The 20,433-nt window shown below is 41.2% G+C and overlaps 1 protein-coding gene across 12 annotated transcripts in view; it reads left to right on the top strand.

Annotated features, from left to right (window-relative positions):
* Positions 1–20,433, top strand: part of dmd (dystrophin) — a 1,961,093-nt gene that overhangs the window by 945,791 nt on the left and 994,869 nt on the right. For 10 of the 12 annotated variants that reach the window (XM_072260560.1, XM_072260554.1, XM_072260553.1 and 7 more), the window contains 2 exons: positions 8,664–8,792; positions 10,928–11,104. In XM_072260560.1, coding sequence (XP_072116661.1) covers positions 8,664–8,792; positions 10,928–11,104 — 306 coding nt within the window. The remainder of the gene's footprint in view (positions 1–8,663; positions 8,793–10,927; positions 11,105–20,433) is intronic. The other 2 variants (XM_072260552.1, XM_072260568.1) reach the window with 1 other exon arrangement.

Raw genomic sequence — 20,433 nt, 5'->3', positions numbered from 1 at the left:
AACTAGACGGAAAAAGTGTTTCTTTGGAACCATGGGGTGCAGAATGAAGATGATTAGGCAAGTGCCTTTGGGATAAATCTTTGTTTTGCACTGTGAATAGAGAGACTGCCCTTTCTAGATACGTGCTAATTTGATTGGGAAGTACAAAAATAGGACAAATAAAAAGGGAAAAGAGAAAGAAAATCAGCTTTTACTAGAAGCCATTCATCTGGGAGAAAACTGGATTGCTACAAGAAGAAAGCTGCTAAAAGTAAAACATTTTGCTGGATCTTTGATGTTTTGAGAACTCACTACTTTTCTGGGCTTAGTGACTCAATAATGTCATATTTCATTTGAAAATGGTATTGCAGAAATCTCATTGCTTTCTTTTAGTTTTGTTTATACCATCTATTGGCTGTTACAGTATGGGGGTTGGATTGTGTCTGTGTCTGCCTTTTGCAGGATGCCAGTAATCAGACTAACCTGGTGTAGATGTGTTACTGCCAATGCTCTGTGATCTGTGAGGTGTGCCACTCTGAAGCAGTTACATGGCTGTAAACACTGTTATAAAAGACAACACACACAAAATGCTGGAGGAACTCAGCAGTTCAGGTAGCATCTATGGAAATAAATAAACAGTAGGCATTTCAGGCCAAGACACTTTTTCAGGACCAGAAAGGAAGGGGGAAGATGCTAGAATAAAAAGATGGGGGGAGAGGAAGGAGGGCAGCTAGAAGGTGATGGGCGAAACCAGGTGTGCAGAAAAGATAAAGGATTGGAGAGGAAGGAATCTAATAGGAGAGGAGAGTGGACCATAGGAGAAAGGGAAGGGGGAGGGGACCCAGGGGAAGGTGAGAGGCAGGTGAGAAGTGGTCGGAGGCCAGAGTGGAGAACAGAAGAAGAGAGGAGGAGGAAGGATTTTTTTTTACTGGAGGAATTACACCATCAGTTTAGGGCTACCCAGATGGAAAATAAGGTGATGCTTCTCCACCTTGAGGGTGGCCTCATCTTCACACAAGAGGAGGTCATGGACCAACATGTTGGAATGGGAATTAAGATGTTTGACCAGCAGGAAGTTCTGCTTTTGGTGGATGGATGGAGCTGCTCAAGGAACTAGTCCCCCAATTTACAATGGGTCTCACCAATGTGGAGGAGGCCTGGGCACAACAGACAACCCCAGTAGATTGGCAGGTGAATTTAAATTAAATGCAAATTAGGCATGTTAATTCTGTTATTTTTATATTGCGCATATTTTCCAAGAACGTAGAAGGATGCCATCAGGCCCATCAGGAATCATTTGAGGTGAGGTCAATGCCAGATCTCAGAGTATTTCCACATCCCCATTGATTTCCCTGTCACCAATTCTCCATTATGTGCCTATCGACTCCAATTTGACTTCTTCACGTCTAGTGATGTGAAGAATAATGAACAGAAACAAGTTAATCTACCTACCAGCTGGCCTCTCGGATGTGGAAGGAAGCTGAACCAGCCAAGGCAAGCCATTATGGTCACAGAGAAAACATTAAAGTACATGCGGACAGCATCTGAGATCCATCTTGAACCTGGGTGGACGGAGTTGTACAGCAACAGGCTCACCTGCTGTGTCACTGTCACATAGCTGAAAGAAAATGAAGCACTGACCCTTGAATGAAAATTAGTCTGTCCATTCAAATGAATTGGCTGAACAAGAAGCCGATCTAACCAGTCGGCTCATGATCTCATGGAACCACCTCAGACACAGTGAAATATCCAACCTACTGGCGTCTGACTTCCACTACATTTCATTACTCCCTTTGTAGTGCACAGGCAGAGAATTATGGAAATGCCTGATATGTTCAGCAGATCTCCATTCCCTGTGGAGCCATGAGCTTACCATAAGAATGAGGGTACTATTATCTGTAGAGGTCTTCAAACACAGCAAGATCTTAAAATCACCAGCGTAGATTGTTAGCGGTATTTCTGGTAGCAGATTTTCCCATATTAGTAAACTGATTTCTCTGATGTGTCCCCAAAGCCGCATATTATTGTGAATTAGAAAGGATAGAAAGCAAGATACATAGGTACCTGATAAAGCCACTGTTTCAAAGATGTTTAGAGGCAGATTAATAACTCGTCTGATCTTTACTTAATGTATCATTTTGTACACACGGCTAATGTACTGTTTAAGGATTCCTGTGTAAGCCTCTGTAAATCAAACCATTACATAGCATACTATAAAGTCAACATCTGGTGTCACACTAACACAGTTACTGGATGGTATCCTTTCTCACTGATAACTTCTAAAATTATGTGCTGAGGCATGAGACATACAAATCTTATTCCTTTGGTGTTGCCTCTCATTTTTATTTGAACATCTGCTCTTTGGAAAATAAACCTGGTTTAGGAGGTGCAGACTTTGGCTCAGCTACTAGTAATTCGCAAACAACTTCGAAGTTGTCAAACAACAGGAATTCTGCAGATGCTGGAAATTCAAGCAACACACATCAAAGTTGCTGGTGAACGCAGCAGGCCAGGCAGCATCTGTAGGAAGAGGTGCAGTCGACGTTTCAGGCCAATCCCTTACTCACTCTTCCTTCAGTTAGTCCTGACGAAGGGTCTTGGCCTGAAACGTCGACTGCACCTCTTCCTACAGATGCTGCCTGGCCTGCTGCGTTCACCAGCAACTTTGCTGTGTGTTGCTCAAAGTTGTCAAGTCCTTTTAGCCCCTCAATTTCAATGGCAACAGCAAAGGTTAGGGGAAAAAATCTTTGGAAAGCTGCAGCTGGATTCTAAGATTTGGAAAGAGAACCTCGAGCCATTTGCCATTATACATCTCCTAATCCTTAAGGAGCGTCTGAGGTGACCTGTGTGCAACAAATAATGCATTGATCCTTTATTTGGTGAACGTGCAGATCAGCTTAAGAAGAAATCCTGCACATTCTTTTCCCTGGAGTACTAGGCATATTAGTTGTCATGCCAGGGGATTAATGTTCTTCTATAACCAATGGTCAATCAGTGCACGTTACAACTTTGTTCCATTCTGCATGGTCCTCATTATCCTTTGAAGAAAGATTTTTTTTGTACTAATTCTGAGTAAAAGTCTGCTTCTAAGTGGATGAACAATTATGACTGCATTGACTCTTTGTTTACTCTTGTTTTTTCCCCAAGTAACTATTTAGAAAAATAATTGCTATTAGGCTAAATAAAGCTGTTATAATCTTTTGATTACTGTCCACTTCACTTATAAATGTTAGTTTTAGGAAACTTATGACTATGTTTGGACAAACAGCAATTATTGGCTAGAAGTTAAATTGGGCTGGTCAAGCATCCATTGAGATGCATGCTGGGCATAAAACCTTCACGTGAGGTGCAATAAGTTATTGCTGAGATCATGTCAGAGAAATTATCATTGCATTATATTAACAATTAAGTCTTGTAAAATATATAATCCAGCTAATTATGTTTTTTTGGAAACGTTTAGTGCTAATTGATCCTGAAGATTGTAACTGAAATTGTTTACAGTCCCTAAATGTGATGATAGATATGATATTTTAATAAGAGGGCTGATGTTAACTTAGAATGCACATTATATGATGGCGCAACAAGACAGTGATATCAAGAGAATGAATGCTTCATGCCTAAGTGGAGAAAAATATTGATACTCAAAAGAGTGGGTGTCTGGTCTGATATTCTGCACCTCCTATTTGTAAAGTAGTTGCAAACTAAAGCCATAACTGAGTTCGACCACAAAATAGCTGAAACTATTGGGTTTAATCCTCTAGAAATTTCCATGTCAAGTCATGCAATTAAATCAAATACTAAATTCCCTTAATTTAATTTATTTACAGAAGAACGTAAGGTTCAGAGCAACATGCCTAAAATGCTTGAAAAAAACCAGCAGATCAGGCAAAATCAACTGCCTGGAAATGAATATACAGTGAATGCTTTGGGCTGAGACTCTTCTTCAGAACTGGAAAGGAAGGAGGAAGATACCAGAATAAAAAAAGTGGGGGGAGGGGAAGGAGGCTGGAGAGAAGTTGAAGGGTGAAGGCAGGTGGGTGGGAAAGGTAAAGGGCTGGAGAGGAAGTAAGTGGACCATGAGAAAAAGAGAAGAAGGATGGTCACTGGGGGAGGCGATAGGCAAATGAGAAGAGGTAAGAGGCCAGAGTGGGGAAGAGAAGAGGGGAGGAAAATATGTTTTACGGGAAGGAGAAAGTGATGTTCATGCCATCAGGTTTGGAGATTATACGGACGGAATATAACGTGTTGCTCCTCCAGCCTTAAAGTGGCCTCATCAGGGTACAAGCGGAGGCCATGGAACAACACGTCTGAATTAGAATGGAATAGAAATTAAAATGGTTGGCTACCGGGAAATTCCACTTTTAGCAGATGAAGTGGAGGTGCTCAACGAGGAGGTACCCAATTTATGATGGGTCTCACCGATGTAGAGGAGGCCACGTAAAGGAGCAGGAGTAGGCCAAAGATCCTGCCGTATCATTCAATAAGATCATAGCTAATCTGCATAGACTCTGCTCCACCTATCTGCATTTTCCGCATAACCCTTAAATCCTCTGTTATGAAGAAATCTATCGATGTTTTAAATGTATTTAATAAGGTAGCCATTACTGCTTCACTGGGCAGATAATTCCACAGACTCACTACTATCTGGGAAAATCAGTTTCTCCTCACTTCTATTCTAAATCTATTCCCCAGAATCTTGAGCATAGTTCTAATCTTAATTGCCAGTGGAAATAATTTTCCTGCCTCTATTTTATCTATTTCTTTCATAATTTTATGTTTCTATAAGGTTTTACCTCATTCTTCTTAATTCTAATGAGTATAGTCTCAAGAAACTCAGTCTCTCCTCATAGGCTAACACCCTCATCTCCAGAATCAACCTGGTGAACCTCTTCTGCACCACCTCCAAAGCCAGTGTATCCTTTGTCTAATAAGTAGACCATAACTGCACACAATACTCGAGATTTGGCCTCATCAGCACCCCGTGTAGTTGCAGCATAACTTCATTGCTCTTAAATTAAATTCCTCTGGCAATGAAATCCTTTTAGTGACAGTAGTGTAAATTCCATTTACACCTCTAGCCCCATCAGGAAGGCCTTGTAACTCTCCATTTCTTTCTAGACAACAGACCTTACCCAGTTCCTCTCTCCCTCCTCAACTCACTCAACAAATTTCTTTCAGCTTCTCCCATTTTCTCTAAACCCAGGCTATATATATGGGCACCTATATATGCTCCATCTAGAGTATACCTGCCTTTTTGTTGGCTATGCGAAACAATCCATGATCCAAACCTACATTAATCATACCCTCTAAGTCTTTCTGCCCGACATGACTGACTGCATTAGTGCTGCTTCTTGCAGCTGTGTTGAGCTTGTAAATTTCTTCAACATTGACTCCAACTTCCACCTGGTCTCAAATTTACTTAGTCTATCTCAGATACTTTTCTCCCCTTTCTTGATCTCTCTGTCTCCGTTTCTGCAGACAGACTGTTTACTGAATCTTTTATAAACCTACTGAGTCTCATAGCTGGCTGAACTATACCTCCTCCCATCCTGCCACTTGTAAAAATGCTATTCCCGTTTCTCTGTCCCCATTTCATCTCCATTGCATCTTTTCACAGGATGAGTATTTTCATTCCAGAACATCTGATATGTCCTCCTCCTTTAAGGAATGGGGTTTCCATTCCTCTACCATTACTGCCGCCCTCCATTTCCCAGCTATCTGCCCTGAGCACGTCTTTCTCTCCCTCATCTCTCCACTTTCTACAGGGCTCACTCCCTCCATGACACCCTTGTCCACGCATCCCTCCCCACCGATCTCCCTCTTGGCACTTATTTCTGCAAGCAGGACAAGTGCTACACCTTCACGATCTTCCTCACCACCATTTAGGGCCCCAAACAGTTCTTTCAGGTGAGACAACACTTCACCTGCAAATCTGTCGAGGTTATTTACTAAATCTGATGCTCCCAGGGCCTCCTTTACGTCGATGACCTAATGTAGATTGGTGGATCACTTCTTTGAACATCTTTACTCTGTCCACCACAACAGGTGGGATTTCCCAGTGGCCACCATTTTATTTCAAGTCAACATTCTGTGATTCATGCACAAACGCTTCCAAGTTCCTCTGCACAAGTGTGTTGCAATCTTTCATTATTAACTAATGAAGAAGAAGAAGAAAGCCCTTAACTCCGAGTGGAGTCATTGGGATGCCGTCTTTGATGGCGTTTTTTTTAGCAGGCTTTCTTATTTTTACAAGGCTGAGTTGCTAGCTTGACACTCAACCCAGCATGGATGGAAAGCATGCAAGGGATTCGAACTCGGGAGCCTTCGCTCTGAAGTCTGGTGCTGATGCCACTACGCCATCATTAACTAATAATCTGATCTATTTTTTTCCTTCTAAATTGGATGACCTTGCATGTACCAATGTTGTACTCCATCTGCCAGACCCTTGCTCATCATGTAACCTATCTATATAACTGCAGACTCTCTGTATCCGCTGCATAAATTGCTTTTCCACTAAATTTAGTGTTATCAGAAAACAGATACAATATACTTGGTCTCCTCGTCCAAATCATTAATGCATATCATGAACAGTTGTAGGCCCAGCCTGACCCCTGTAGCAATCTACTCACCACTGACCACCAATCAACGAAGTACCAACTTAACCCAAAATCTCTGTCTTCTATTGGTTAATGAACCCTTTATCCATGCTAATATTGTTCCCACAACTCTATGTCTCCTTAAGACTATTATGCAGCAATTTATCTGTGTCCTCTGGAAATCCAAGTATACAATATCTACCTGTTCCCCTCTTTCCACCTCGCTGATTAGACAGTATGCTGAAAGAACTCCAGTAAGTTTATCAATCAGGATGTGCCATTTATGAATCCATGCTGTGTCAAGCATTTTTCTGACTACAGACGTTAAACTAACTGGCCTATAGTTACCCATCTTTAGCATAGAACTTTTTTTAAACAGTGGCATGATATTCACTGTTTTCCAATCTGTTGGGACCTGCCTAGAGCTTAGTGAACTATCACAAGCACATCTACCATAACTTCTGCCATTTCTTACAGCACCCTGAGATGCATCCCATTAGGACTAGGGAACTCCCATCCCATCAGGCCATCTCCAACAGGATCCCACCACCGAGCACATCTTCTCACTCACCCCCCCACTTCTGTTTTCGATAGAAATCACTCCCTACATGACTCCCTTGTCCATTTGTCCTTCCCCACTGCATTTACCTTTGCAAGTGGAACAAGTGCTACAGCTGCCCAACAACTCCTCCTTCTCTACCGCTTAGGGCCCCAACAGTCCTTCCAGGTGAGGCAACACTTCACCTGTTAGCCTGTTGGGGTCGCATACTGCGTCCAGTGCTCCCAGTGTGGCCTCTTCTATATTGGTGAGACCCAGCACAGGTTGGAGACCGCTTTGCTGAGCACTTACACCCCATCTGCTAAAAGGAGCATGATCTCCCAGTGGCCACCCATTTTAATTCCGCTTCCCATTCCATTTCTGATATGTCTATCCATGGCCTCCTCTACTATCACAAGGAAGTCGTGCTCAGGTTGGAGGAACAACACCTTATATTTCATCTGGCTGACCTCCAACCTGATGGCATGAGCATCGATTTCTCAAACTAGCAGTAATGCCCCCACCTTCTTCACCATTTCCCCCATCCCCTTTTCCCTCCCTCACATTGTCTCTATACCTGCCCATGGCCTCCCTCTGGTGCTCCTCCTCCCCCCTTTCTTTCTTCCTTGCCCTTCTGTCTTCCCCTATTATATTTCTCCTTCTCTCGCCCTGTATCTCTTTAACCAATCAATTTCCCAGCTCTTTGCTTTGCCCCTTCCCTGTCCCGGTTTCACCTATCACCTTCTGTTTCTCCTTCCTCCCCCCCCCCCCCGAATCTTTTAAATCTTTTAATTTGAACTTTTAATTTGATACCTTTTTTTATTTCCATAGTTATCCAAAGCTGCTCTCTCCACACTTACTGTTCTTAATTTTAACTGGAATATACCTTTGTTGAGTACTAATGGAAGTCTACCACTGTTCCTCAATTGTTCTACCATAAAGCCTATGTTCCCAGTCCACACTCACTAGCTCCTCCCTCATCCTGTTATAGTCTCTCTTGTTTAGGCATAATACGTTGGTTTTTAGTTCAGACTATTGCACACTCCAGTATGAGGAATTTTGTCATACTGTGAGTACTCTTTCCTGGAGAATCACTAACTACAAGATCATCAATTTTACCTGTCGTATTGCACAGGACCAGATCTAAGATGGCTTTACCCTTGCAGATTAACTAACATGATGCTCGATAAAGATCTCCTCAATACTTCCTTGACCAGTGTGATTCATCCAATCTATGTGCAGTTTGAAACACCCCATGCCAACCGCCATTACATTCTTACGTGCATCAGATATTGAGTAGAATTAACTGCAAGAAAATAGAATCCTGGTGAAATTTCACCATCTGATCTAAAAAGACCTTGGCTGTGTATTGAAACTTGAGTAGTTGCCTAAAGAACAACATGAACCAAAACCAGAAGTATGACATGTGTACCTGATTTTTGCCAAGCTGCTGTGTCTGGCTGAGGATAACATTGGGGAAAAAATGTAAATACTTTCCAGATTTATTTCCAAAAGAAAATCCATCCAAAAATATTCTATTTTTAATGCAGGAATACCAGAAACAAATGGAAAACTTTGACCAGAATGTTGCTCATATCACAACCTGGATGTATCGTGCTGAAATTTTATTGGATGAATCTGAAAAACAGCAAGCTGGACAGAAAGAAGAAGCTTTGAAGGTAACACACAATAACAAGGTTGGAATTGTGTTAGTATAATATTTATCTTCTCTAATGATACTTTTAAATGTGGTCTCATTTTCCATTTGGACTTTAATTTCTGATTGTACAAATGAAAAGAATCTTGATTTTAGTTTAATTTGTAAGGCTGTCCTGCTTGTATCTCAACATGTAAGGTTATCAGAATTAATGTTCAGCTTCGATAACTTCCCGCTGCTTTAAAAACTGGAAAATTTGTAAACTCAGTAGGTAAAGAGCATCTGGAAAGTAAGGGATATTTAAAAATAGTTTGACCTTTTATTAAAAACTGTAGAAATTCACAAGGTATATTTTAAGATGCAGGGAAATGGTTGGGTGATGTGGGAAAGAACAAAGTAGAAGACCTGTCAGTATAAAAGGCAAGAAGGATTAATGGATTGGTGATGTAAAGCTAAGGATAATCACTATGAGGCAAGTAATGTTGTAAAAGATGTATATGGAGGCAGCATAAATGGGCATTGAGTATCCTTATGATATCATTGACTTGTGAAATAGTTTCCTGAGCTCTCTTTTTAAGCTTCAAAGCAGCATTGAAGAAGATAAAAGGCACAGTGTTTCTGGTGATCGAAAACTTGAGGTCGGACTTGAAGAATAAGTTTAGGCGCTTTACAATCTGATCTTGCAATCTGCGTTTAGACTCCTTAATATACAAGATACTGCTTTGCGAGCTGTGATTGCAGTACAGTACATTGAAATAAATAAAATACACAAGAACCTGGCTAATGGGGATCTTAATCATGCATTAATGTAGAGGTGCTATGGAGAGAGAAGGGTGTATTAGGGAGGATCATAATGTGTAGCATGTTGTTGTGGACAGAGGACATGCTTAAAGGTAATGATTGTGAACTCTGTTTCATTCCATTGTGAATACATGGATGCATGTGAGACGCTTTTAGTTGACTTACAGAAGGCAAATAACCTCAGTTTTGTATACATGTGCTTGGTATTTTTATTCCATTCTTCCACCATATCTTGTTGCTGATCAGCGTGTTTTCTAATTTATGACAGGACTATTGTGCTTGCAATTTAGGGTGTTTTTAGCCCAATTTTTAATCATTTGTTGAGTGAATGATTTATAAGCTTTCTTGATTCAAAAGTTACAGAATTTGATTTTTATTCTTGGTTATTTTAATAATAAACTATATTAGTAATAATGAAGTTATCGAGACAAAAATTGTAATATTATTGTAGATTAAGTGTGGGCCTTTTTTCAGATGTTAATATAAGCAAAGAACTTGTGTTGCTCCTGAATAACTGCATAAACCTAATCTACAATGCTTTTTATTTAACCTGTCAGAGGATTGGTTGAAAGGAAAGTTGACTAACTAAGCAAATAGCATAAGTAGAGCAAACAAACACAATTTGCCTTAAAAAAAGCCTTTTTTTAAAGATCAGAGGGAACAGACGCCTTTGCGATTCTCTCAGTAAAAGCACGGTAATTTGTCAAAATGTTGAATAAAAGACTTGCATCTAAATAATGTGCATTCAATCAGTTTTAGAAAAATTACACTGAACATTTGAGAATTTTATCAGTGCTACACTGCACGCTGAGAACATTAAGTTACCATTCATACATTGAGGATGAAAAACTAGTTGTGGGGTTTACTAAGCGTCAAATGAACCCTGCCCACCGGTAATGAGTATGGGAAGAGAAATGCTAACTAGCATAGGGAGTACCTGTGTATAAAGGAATACTTAACATTTTAGTTATCACCTTTCAGTGAAAAATTATAATTTACTTTTTAAAAAGTTGAGTTTAACTTGATTTGAATTTCCTATTAATTCTTTGCTTCAGCTCCATACATAACTGAAGTCCATGTTCTTTGGATTGGGGACCACACAGTAAGGGCAGGAAAAGAAAGACTCTCTTGACATTGTGCTAAATAGGTATTAAATCCAAACTCAAATAATCTGTCCTTCAAAATATTGATTCCATGCTTTTAAAGTGGGGCGACTTGGCATTTTAAATAATTGCCCATTTCTAACATGGATGTCGAGGTGTCTGTACTGGCTCTTCCTCTATCCTCTCTTTGTTCTGAAGTTCAGGGTTACTGCTCTATATGCTTATTGCTAATTTCAAGCTCTTTGCTCATGAGCTGCAGCGTCTGAAGTCTGAACTCAATGACATGAGACTGAAAGTGGATGCCGTGCGTGACCAGGCCTTGGAGCTGATGACAAACCGTGGCGATCATTGCAGGGAGGTGGTGGAACCCAAGTTGTCAGAGCTGAATCAGAGGTTTGATGCCATTGTGCACAGAATAATAACTGGCAAGGTATGTTAAAGCACTGAATAAATTGCATTTGGTAAGATCAAATGGATAGATACTGAAGTACGAATGGTGGATTTTAATAGGTAACAAAGATTCAAAGATAAAAGATTTGCTTTTGTTTGAAACATGCAGAGAAATGTGTAGGTTTGTGTCAACAATCAATGTAGTCCAAGGATGTGCTGGGGGCAGACTGCAAGTTCACGGTGCTTCTGGTACCAACATAGCATTCCCACAACTCCCTACCCTCCAACAGTACAGCTTTGGACCATCGGAGGAAGCCAGACATTCTAAAAGAGACCCACACAGTCACAGGGAGAATGTATAAACTCCTTACAGACTGCAGTGGGACTTGAGCCCCGATTACTGATCACTGGTGTTGTAAAGCGATTGTTCTGCCTGCAACGTTCATGTTTCCGGATTCATGACAAATTCACCTGTTGAGTTGTTAGCCATAGTTTTCAGTAAAATAATCTGAAATTATACTGCAGGTCTCACGCAGTAAACAGTGAAGGCTAATTTAGCAGGCAATCCCCATGGTATCCAAAAGTAATAACATCATCAGATAGGTAGAAGTCAGTTTGGTCAAGTTGAAGAACTGAATATGACACAACTACAGGAAGTCTGGCCATTAATATGGGATCAAGAGTTTTAGAATCTCATTTTTGTTGCTGTGAAATTCCATAAAGTAACTACTGGTACATCTCCACATTTACTTAAATGATTGGAGAGAAATCCGCCATCCTTGTTTGGCTTACATGTGACTCTGCTTCCACTAGCATGATTGACTCCAAAATGCCTCCTCAGTTCAAGGATCAATTCAGAATAGACAATAAATGAGGTCCATATTCTGGGAATGAATAATTGAAAATATCCCATACTAATTTGACTTAATTTTACAGAAGCAAGATAAATCTCATGGCATAATTCAGGGATTAAAATCAAAACTAATCAGCAGGAACTTGCGAAGCAAACGTGTCAAGAAATTGCATGTAGTTGTGAGAAAAGCAGGGTAGTGTCTGTGGGAAATTGAAATCTTTCCCATATTGACTGAGCCATCAAAAGCACAAAGGGGCAGAATTTGTGCAGTACATCCATGACTGTTTCATAGAGGAACCAAGAGGAAGGCGAAATGCTAGATCTCCTCTTGGGGAATGAGGTGGGCCAAGTGACTAAAGTAGCAGCGGGAGAGGATTTTGGGGCCAGTGACCACTATTCTATCAGTTATAAAATAGCTATGAATAAAGGTTGAACAGGTGCATAGGATTAAAGTCCTGAAATGGAGCCAGTCTGAGTTTCAGGGCATTCATCAGGAGATAGCTGGGGTTGACTGGGTGATTTCAGTTAAAGGCAAAAGAACAGTTGGCAAGTGGAGGCTTTTAAAAGGATCATGTGAAGAATCTGGGAGCAGCATGTCCCTGTTAAGGTGAAGGGTATAGATACCAAGCTCTGGAAACCCTGGATAACAAGAGGTATTGAGGCTCTGGTCAGGAAAAAGGAAGGAAGTGCACATTGCTTTTAGGCAGCTGGGTACAAATAAATCCCTCGGTGAGCATAAAGCTTAAGACCAGGCTTAAGGGAAAGATCGGGAGGACAATAATGAGAGTATGAGATGGGTTTGCAGATAGGCTTGAAGATAATCCCAGAACATTCTTTAGTTATATTAACAGTAAAAGGGTGACTATGGAGATACTGGGTCATCTTAAAGACCATTAGGGTTTCCTATATGTGGAGTCAGGTGATATGGCTGAGATTTTATTCTGTCTATTTCTTCTCTATATTTACTAATGGGAATATCTAATGGCAAAGAAAAGAGTGTAATAAGTAATGAGGTCTTGCAACACATGCATATGATGAAGAAGGAGGTACTTACAGCTTTGAAGTGTTTTTTGACTGAGTTCACCCCAGAGTTTATGGGAGGCCAGGGAGAAAATTGCAGAGGTCCTTGTAAAAATATTCGTATTGTTTTTAGTCACTGGCAAAATTTCTGAAGACTGAAGGGTTGCACGTGTTGTTCCATTGCTCAAGAGGGTAGGGAGGACAAGCCAGGGTGATGAGCCTGCCTTCAATTGTAGGGAAGTTACTGAAGGGGATTGTTAACACTCAAACAACAAAGACAAGTTTTTCTTTCATTTCAACAACTTTACTCTCTCCTTCTCAGTTCAATACATGAGGGCCACCATTTTTATACCCATAATTCCCTTCTCCCCCACATGCATGCCCAAACAGGGAAATGCACATGCCAATTAAATGTTTACACAGCCCAAATGAATAGAAATCAATAACCCCCCATCCTTTTATGTATATAAAAAATTACATTAAAAAAATTCAAATATCCATTAGGGGATGTTGACAGTTCTTAAGGTAACAAATGCCTTCTCTAAGTGCCTTTAACAGCACAAGAACTGGCTCTCCCTTCTTTGTGCGACAGTCAGCTAGTTGTTCCTTTGTAGTTGAGCAGAGCTCATGATGAATTTTCTGTGCTTTGACTAGTTCCTTGATGCTGCTTATCTCTAGACAAAGCTTCATCTCTGTAACTGACTTGGTGGATTTGATGGCATCAACTGAAGAGTAGTTGCCTATCACACATTATTTGTACACCATTCTTCTTTGGGACACGATAGACACGTTCAGAATAGAGTGTGACTAGATAAAAGGCATTGTCAATACCTTCAGACATTGCCGAAGGACCTTGGCCCGAAACGTCGACGGTACTTTTTCCATAGATGTTGCTTGGCCTGCTGAGTTCCTCCAGCATTTTCTGTGTGTTGCTTGGATTTCCAGCATCTACAGATTTTCTCTTGATTGCAATGGTTTCTCCTGTCAGTGTACTACATACAACTTCTGGATCCTTTTTGATTACCAACAGAGAAGTTAAAATCTTCCCTCTTCTCCCATCAGAACAATAAAATGTCCCCCTTGAGTCCCTCCATCAGGAAGGTTTCCAAGTGAGGCATCACTGAAGACAATGAGCCTCAGTGAGCTATCTTTTCCAAGCTGTTGAAACCTCAAGACTACTATTTCTGATTGAATTCTTTGCACTATCTTGTTTGCTTCATGTAAAGTTTGTACTGGGTGCCAAGTTGCAGGCGTCAAGCATGATGTCAAGTCTGCTCTGCCTTGTTACCCATAGAGTCTGATTTCTCTTTGAACCGGGTTGCTCAGTTTCTGAAGATTCCTGATGGAGCTTTCTTGTTGCAGTTATACTATCCCATCAACAGCAAGAATATCTATCCCTACATAGCAGAATCTGTCATGTTTCTCGCACCCAACATGAAAGGCTGACTTTAGCTGAGGGAAGCAGCAAAAACTTTGTGAGCTTCCCTGTGCGAAGCCGTCTACATCAGGGGTCCCCAACCTTTCTCGCACTGCGCACAGGTTTCATATTGTCAATATTCTTGCGGACCGGCCGACCAGGCGGGGTAAGGGTTGTCAACGGACAAGAGTAGCAGTCAAATACGCTGGGTTTCCCCAGAAAGACTACAATGACCATGAAGCCTTGCGCGGTCACCAGTGCGCATGCGTGTACGATTTTTTCCTTATCCTTTTTGGCGATTCTGTTCGGGGGGGGGGATGTTAATCACGACCGGAATACAGATGATAATTAGCTAATACACTCAATTTCGTTTCTAAAAGGGTTTATCTAACGAATTTAATATTAAACACACAGCGCATATTTTCCTCGCATGAATATAGTGATAAGTCAATTATCAGGGGAGGACAGGGGAGCTTGAAGTAAATGTTGAATGAATTTCCAGTAGAAGTGGTAGAGGCAGGTTGGATATTATAATTTAAAGAAAAATTGGACAGGTATATGGATAAGAAAGGAATGGAGGGTTATAGGCTGCGTGCAGGTCGATGGGACTAGGTGAGAGTAGCGTTCAGCACGGACTAGAAGGGCAGAGATGGCCTGTTTCCATGCTGTAATTGTTATATGGTTATATAAGTCAATAGCATCATAACATTTTAAGTATTGTTTGGATATTAAGCACATAGCACATATTTTCCCCGTATGAACATATAAAATCATTGCAACACACCAATATCGCTGAATCAGTGGGAGCCCTGGGCTTGTTTCCCTGCAACAAGACGGTCCCATCGAGGGGTGATGGGAGACAGTGATACTCGAAGGGGGTTCCTTATGTCCAGTCTATTCCGCAATTTAGTTTTCATTGCGTTCATTGCAGAGATATGTTGGAAATGGAAGCAACGTTTTCAGTGCTTTCCTGACTATCTCAGGATATTTAGCCTTGACTTTGATCCATAATGCCGGCAGAGATGTTATGTCAAACATACTTTTCAGCCCGCCGTCATTTGCAAGCTCATAGAGTTGATCTCCTTCCCGCGCTGACATGGATGACGCGCGGGTAATGATCTCGCGTGCATTCAAGCTCAACAGTGGACATGACAGGGAATGAGGAAAGGTGCAGCTGACTTATATCGTCAAATCATATTGCTTCCTCGCGGCCCGGTAGCGCATGCTCTGCGGCCCGGTACCTGGGGACCGCTGATCTACATGACAGGCAAGTGCTGCAATCACATGACACTCTGAATCTTGCCAGTAGGAAACAGCTGGATCCACTTGTGACATCTTTTCACCTGCTTTGAACGTTATTTCCTTGACCATTTGTACCAACAGAGTGATGCATCTGCTAGACCACACACACTCTTTTGGCTTCAGGCAGGGGTTTAATGTAAATGTCATGTGACAGCTCCGTTCCCTAAAATAACGCATATTTTATGTCTGTCCATGCAGTGAGTTGCCAACGCTTTTGACATATCACTGCGAAAAGTAGTTAGAGAGACTCTGATGCACATGTTAGTGAGTCTTTTTGGAGTCCTTTTATGTTCAGTTCCTGAAAACCCCTAGCTACCAGGCATGCTTTTGACGTAATTCCTGTCGGGGTTTCTTTCAGGGTGCACACCCATCTTGTAGGCACTATCTTTGCCCAAATGTCTCTGACTTCCTCAAACACCCCATTATTTCTCCAACTACTGATTTCATCCTGTTTTGCAGATTCAAAAGACACTTCCCTAGTTACAAGGACATCTTCATCTTGACATTTCACAGATGGTCCAGCCAGATCTATGCTTGGTTCAGCCTACACTTGACATGTTAACTGACCCTGCATTTCCAGTGACCATGCCTGGTTCTAGATAATTCATGTTGTACCAACTTTTACTTCTTCCAGTGGCTTTGCCTGCTCGTCCTAAGACTATAGCTTTGTATGAGATACCAGTGTCTTGGTGCAAGTCTCACAGTTTGTCTTGTTTTAAGACAAACTTCCACGTTGTCTTTGCACTTGTGATGATTTCTGTTTAGCAAGTCTGTTGAGTCCCTAATGGCACTCTCCTCATATCTGTCTGTGCTGTGTGACAGTGTTTCAGGTAAGAGCTTCTCATTTTTTGTGTCATTCTCCATGGAATTCTGATAGTCTTCACTTTGTGCTTTATGTAGTCTGAAATGATGCACTCTCACACGTTACCTGCATGTCTCACGAATACCACGGCACCATCCAGACCAGTGACAACTCCAGGATCCTTCCATTCTGTACAGTTTGCTCTTTTGCAATACACTTTGTCCCATCTCATAGCTCTCATCTGTAGAATGGAGCTGTACCCTCAGAGCTCTTTGAATTCTCTCTGAGCGCTCTGCTTCAGCGAAAGCCTTCTTTGATGTATGCAGTGCTGAATTATGTTTCCCAACCTGTTCACTCCTTGTAGTGCCTTCTAAAGCAGGTAGCCTGTCAACCGATACGGAGGGAAGGTTTGTATTTTGGCCGAACGTAAGTTGATACAAGCTTTTGCCATGTACATTGTGCATGGTGTTCTTTGCCGTTTGGGCTCAGTCCGGGGCTGTATTCCAATCACAGCCATACGGCCATTGCTTTTCTTTACCTTTAGCACATCTGGAATGGAGTGTCCGGATGTGCCAAGCTGATAGAGACCTGACCATTCAGACTTCAGGCATCTACTAAATACTGACTTGAAGGGGGTGAGTAATTATGCAATCAATTATTTTGTGTTGAATAATTGTAATAAATTTAGACTAATTTGTAGAAATTTGTTTTCACTTTGACATAAAAGAAACTTTCCTGTTGATCAGTGTCAAAAGTACCAAATTAATCCACTATAATTCAATGTTATAAAACATGAAAACTTACGGGGGGGGTTGAATACTCATTAAGGGCACTGTAAATAGTTGTAGGTTTTATTTCTGGAGGGTGCTGGTAGTTTTGCTAAAAGAAGTTCACCGTGTTTTGATTAGAAATTAATTTCCACTAGTCAAGTCAGTTTACGAGCCCATTTAAATTTAACTGCCTTCTTTGGATGGGTTAGTAAATTTGGAGATGACACAAATGTTGCTGATGTTGTGGCTGGTGTAGAAGGTTATCATAGTTTACAACGAGGCATTGATAGGATGCAGAGCTGGGCTGAAAAGTGGCAGATGGAGTTCAGACCAGAAAAGTGTGAAGTGACACACTTTGGATGGTCGAACTTGAAGGCAGGTTACAAGATTAATGGCTGGATTGTTATCAGTGTAGTGGAGCAGAAGGATCTTAGGGTCCACATTCATAGGTCCCTCACAGTTGCCATGCAGGTTGATATGGTGGTTAGGAAGGCATATGCTGTGTTTGGCCTTCATTAAATGGGAGATTAAGTTGAAGAGCCATGAGGTAATGTTGCAGTCTATAAAACACTATAGTTAGACCACCTTGGAATGTTTTGTTCAATTCTGATCATCTCATCAAAGGAAGAATGTGGAAGCTTTAGAAAGAGTGCAGAAGAGGTTTAGAAAGATGTTCTCTGGATTAGGTAGCATGTCCTGCAAGGATAGGTTAAGTGAGCTTGGAGTGAAGGATGACGTGAGAAGAACTGATAGAAATGTATATGTTGACAAGAGGCATGGATAGGGTAGACAACCAGTGCCTTTTTCCCAAAATAGAAATGGCTAATATGAGACAGCATAATTTTAAGGTGATTGAAGGAAAGTATAGGGGGATTGTCAGAGGTATTTTTCTTGTGTAGAGAGTGGTTGGTGTATGGAACACGCTGTCAGGGTTTCGGTAGAGGCATATACAGTTGGGACATTCAGGGGCTCTTAGATAGGCTTACAGATGAATGAAAAATGGAGGACTATGTGTGAGAGAAGCATTAGGTTGATCTTAGAGCAGGTTAAAAGGTTGGCACAAAACCATGGGCCAAAGGGCCTGTACTGTTCAGTGTTCTATCTTCTTGCTCAGAGGAGAAATGGTTATAAATAAATTGTCAAGTTTTCATGTGCTAACCTCATCAACAGTGCATGTTCTCACATGGATAATTTAATAATATAAATTAATAAAAATAAACATTGAAATAGTCCAGATTGGCCATGTGGAACAACACACTTACACTTCATCATTAAGCTATAGTGTGAGACACCACTCAACAAGAGCTGGTCATTTATAACAGATGTGGTGCCTTTCAAGTAGATCATGGCTGATTTGATATTTGGTTTGAAATCCATTTCCTGCACTTGATCCTTGTAACTCCTGGATTCTTTATGGTCTAAAACTCTACCATTTAATAAATATTAACTGACCAAGTATTTTGTGTCGGTCTTCACCGTGAAAGACACCAGCAGTATGTCAGAAATTTGGGAGTGTCAGGGGGCAGAAGTGAGTGAAGTCACTATTACTAAGGAGAAGGTGTTTGTGAGTTGAAAGGTCTGAAGGTAGATAAGTCACCTGGACCAGATGGTTTACACCCCAGGGTTCTGAAAGAGGTAGCTGAAGAGATTGTTGAGGCATTAGTAATGATCTTTCAAGAATCACCAGATTCTGGAATGGTTCCAGAGGACAGAAAAATTGCACTCTTTATGATGGAAGGGAGGCAGAAGAAAGGAAGTTATCGACTGGTTAGTTAGCCTAATTTCAGTGATTAGGAAGATGTTAGAGTCTATTATTAAGGATGAAGTTTTGGGGTACTTGGAGGTGCATGTTAAAGTTGGCCAAAGTAGTATGGTTTTCAGGGGAAACCTTGCCTGACAAATTGGTTGGAATTCTTTGAGGAAATAACAGGCAGGACAGACAAAGGAGGCCAAGTGGATATTATTTACTTGGATTTTCAGAAGGCCTTTGACAAGCTGCCATACATGAGGCTGCTTAACAAGATAAGAATTCATGGTAGTACAGGAGAGATACTAGCATGGACAGAAGATTGGCTGACTAGCAGGAGGCAAAGAGTCAGAATAAAGGGGGCTTATTCTGGTTGGCTCGTGGTTTTCCAGAGGGGTTAGTAAGGCACTGGTTCTTTTCACATTATATGTCAACGAGTTGATAGTTTTGTGGCCAGGTTTTCAAACAATACAAAGATAGATAGAGGGATTAGTAGTGTTGAGGAAGCAGGGAGTCTGCAAAAAGACTTGGACAGATTGGGAGAATGGGCAAAGAAGTGGCACATGGAAATATATGGTCATGCACTTCGGTAGAAAGAATAAAGGCAAAGGCTATTTTCTGGTTGGCTTGTGGTTTTCCAGAGGGGTTAGTAAGGCACTGGTTCTTTTCACATTATATGTCAATGAGTTGATAGTTTTGTGGCCAAGTTTTCAAGCAATACAAAGATAGATATAGGGATTGGTAGTGTTGAGGAAGCAGGGAGTCTGCAAAAAGACTTGGACAGATTGGGAGAATGGGCAAAGAAGTGGCACATGGAAATATATGGTCATGCACTTCAGTAGAAAGAATAAAGGCAAAGGCTATTTTCTAAATGGGGAGAACGTTTAAAAATCAGAGTTTAAAAATCAGACTTGGCAGTCCTTGTGGAGGATTCCTTAAAAATGAACTTGCAGTTTGAGTCAGTGGTAAAGAAGGTAAATGCAATGTTAGTATTGATTTTGTGACGAGTAGAATATTTGAGAGCAAGGATATGATGCTAAGGCATTTGTCAGACCACAAGTATTATGAGGGTCCAGAGGATGTTCTCAGGGATGATCCTGGAATTGAAAGGGTTAACGTAGAGGACTACTTGATGGCTCTGGGCCTCTACATGCTGGAGTTTAGGAGAATGAGGAGGGATCTCATTGAAAGTTCTAGATGGAGTAGATATAGAAAGGATGTTTCCTAATGTGGTGGAGTCTAGGACCAGGGGCACAGCCTCCGAATTGGACGTCCATTTAGACCAGAGATGAAGAGGAATTTCTTTAGCCAGAGGGTAGTGAATTTGTGGAATACATTGCCACAGACAGCTGTGAAGTGCAAGTCATTGAGTATATTTAAAGTGGAGGTTGATAGGTTCTTGATTAGTCAGGGCATCAAAGATTACGGGGATAAGGCAGGAGAATCGGGTTAAGAGAG

Source organism: Mobula birostris, chromosome 6, assembly GCF_030028105.1.
Source record: "Mobula birostris isolate sMobBir1 chromosome 6, sMobBir1.hap1, whole genome shotgun sequence".
Taxonomy (NCBI): Eukaryota; Metazoa; Chordata; class Chondrichthyes; order Myliobatiformes; family Myliobatidae; genus Mobula; species Mobula birostris.
This window is presented reverse-complemented; position numbering and strand designations above follow the sequence as displayed.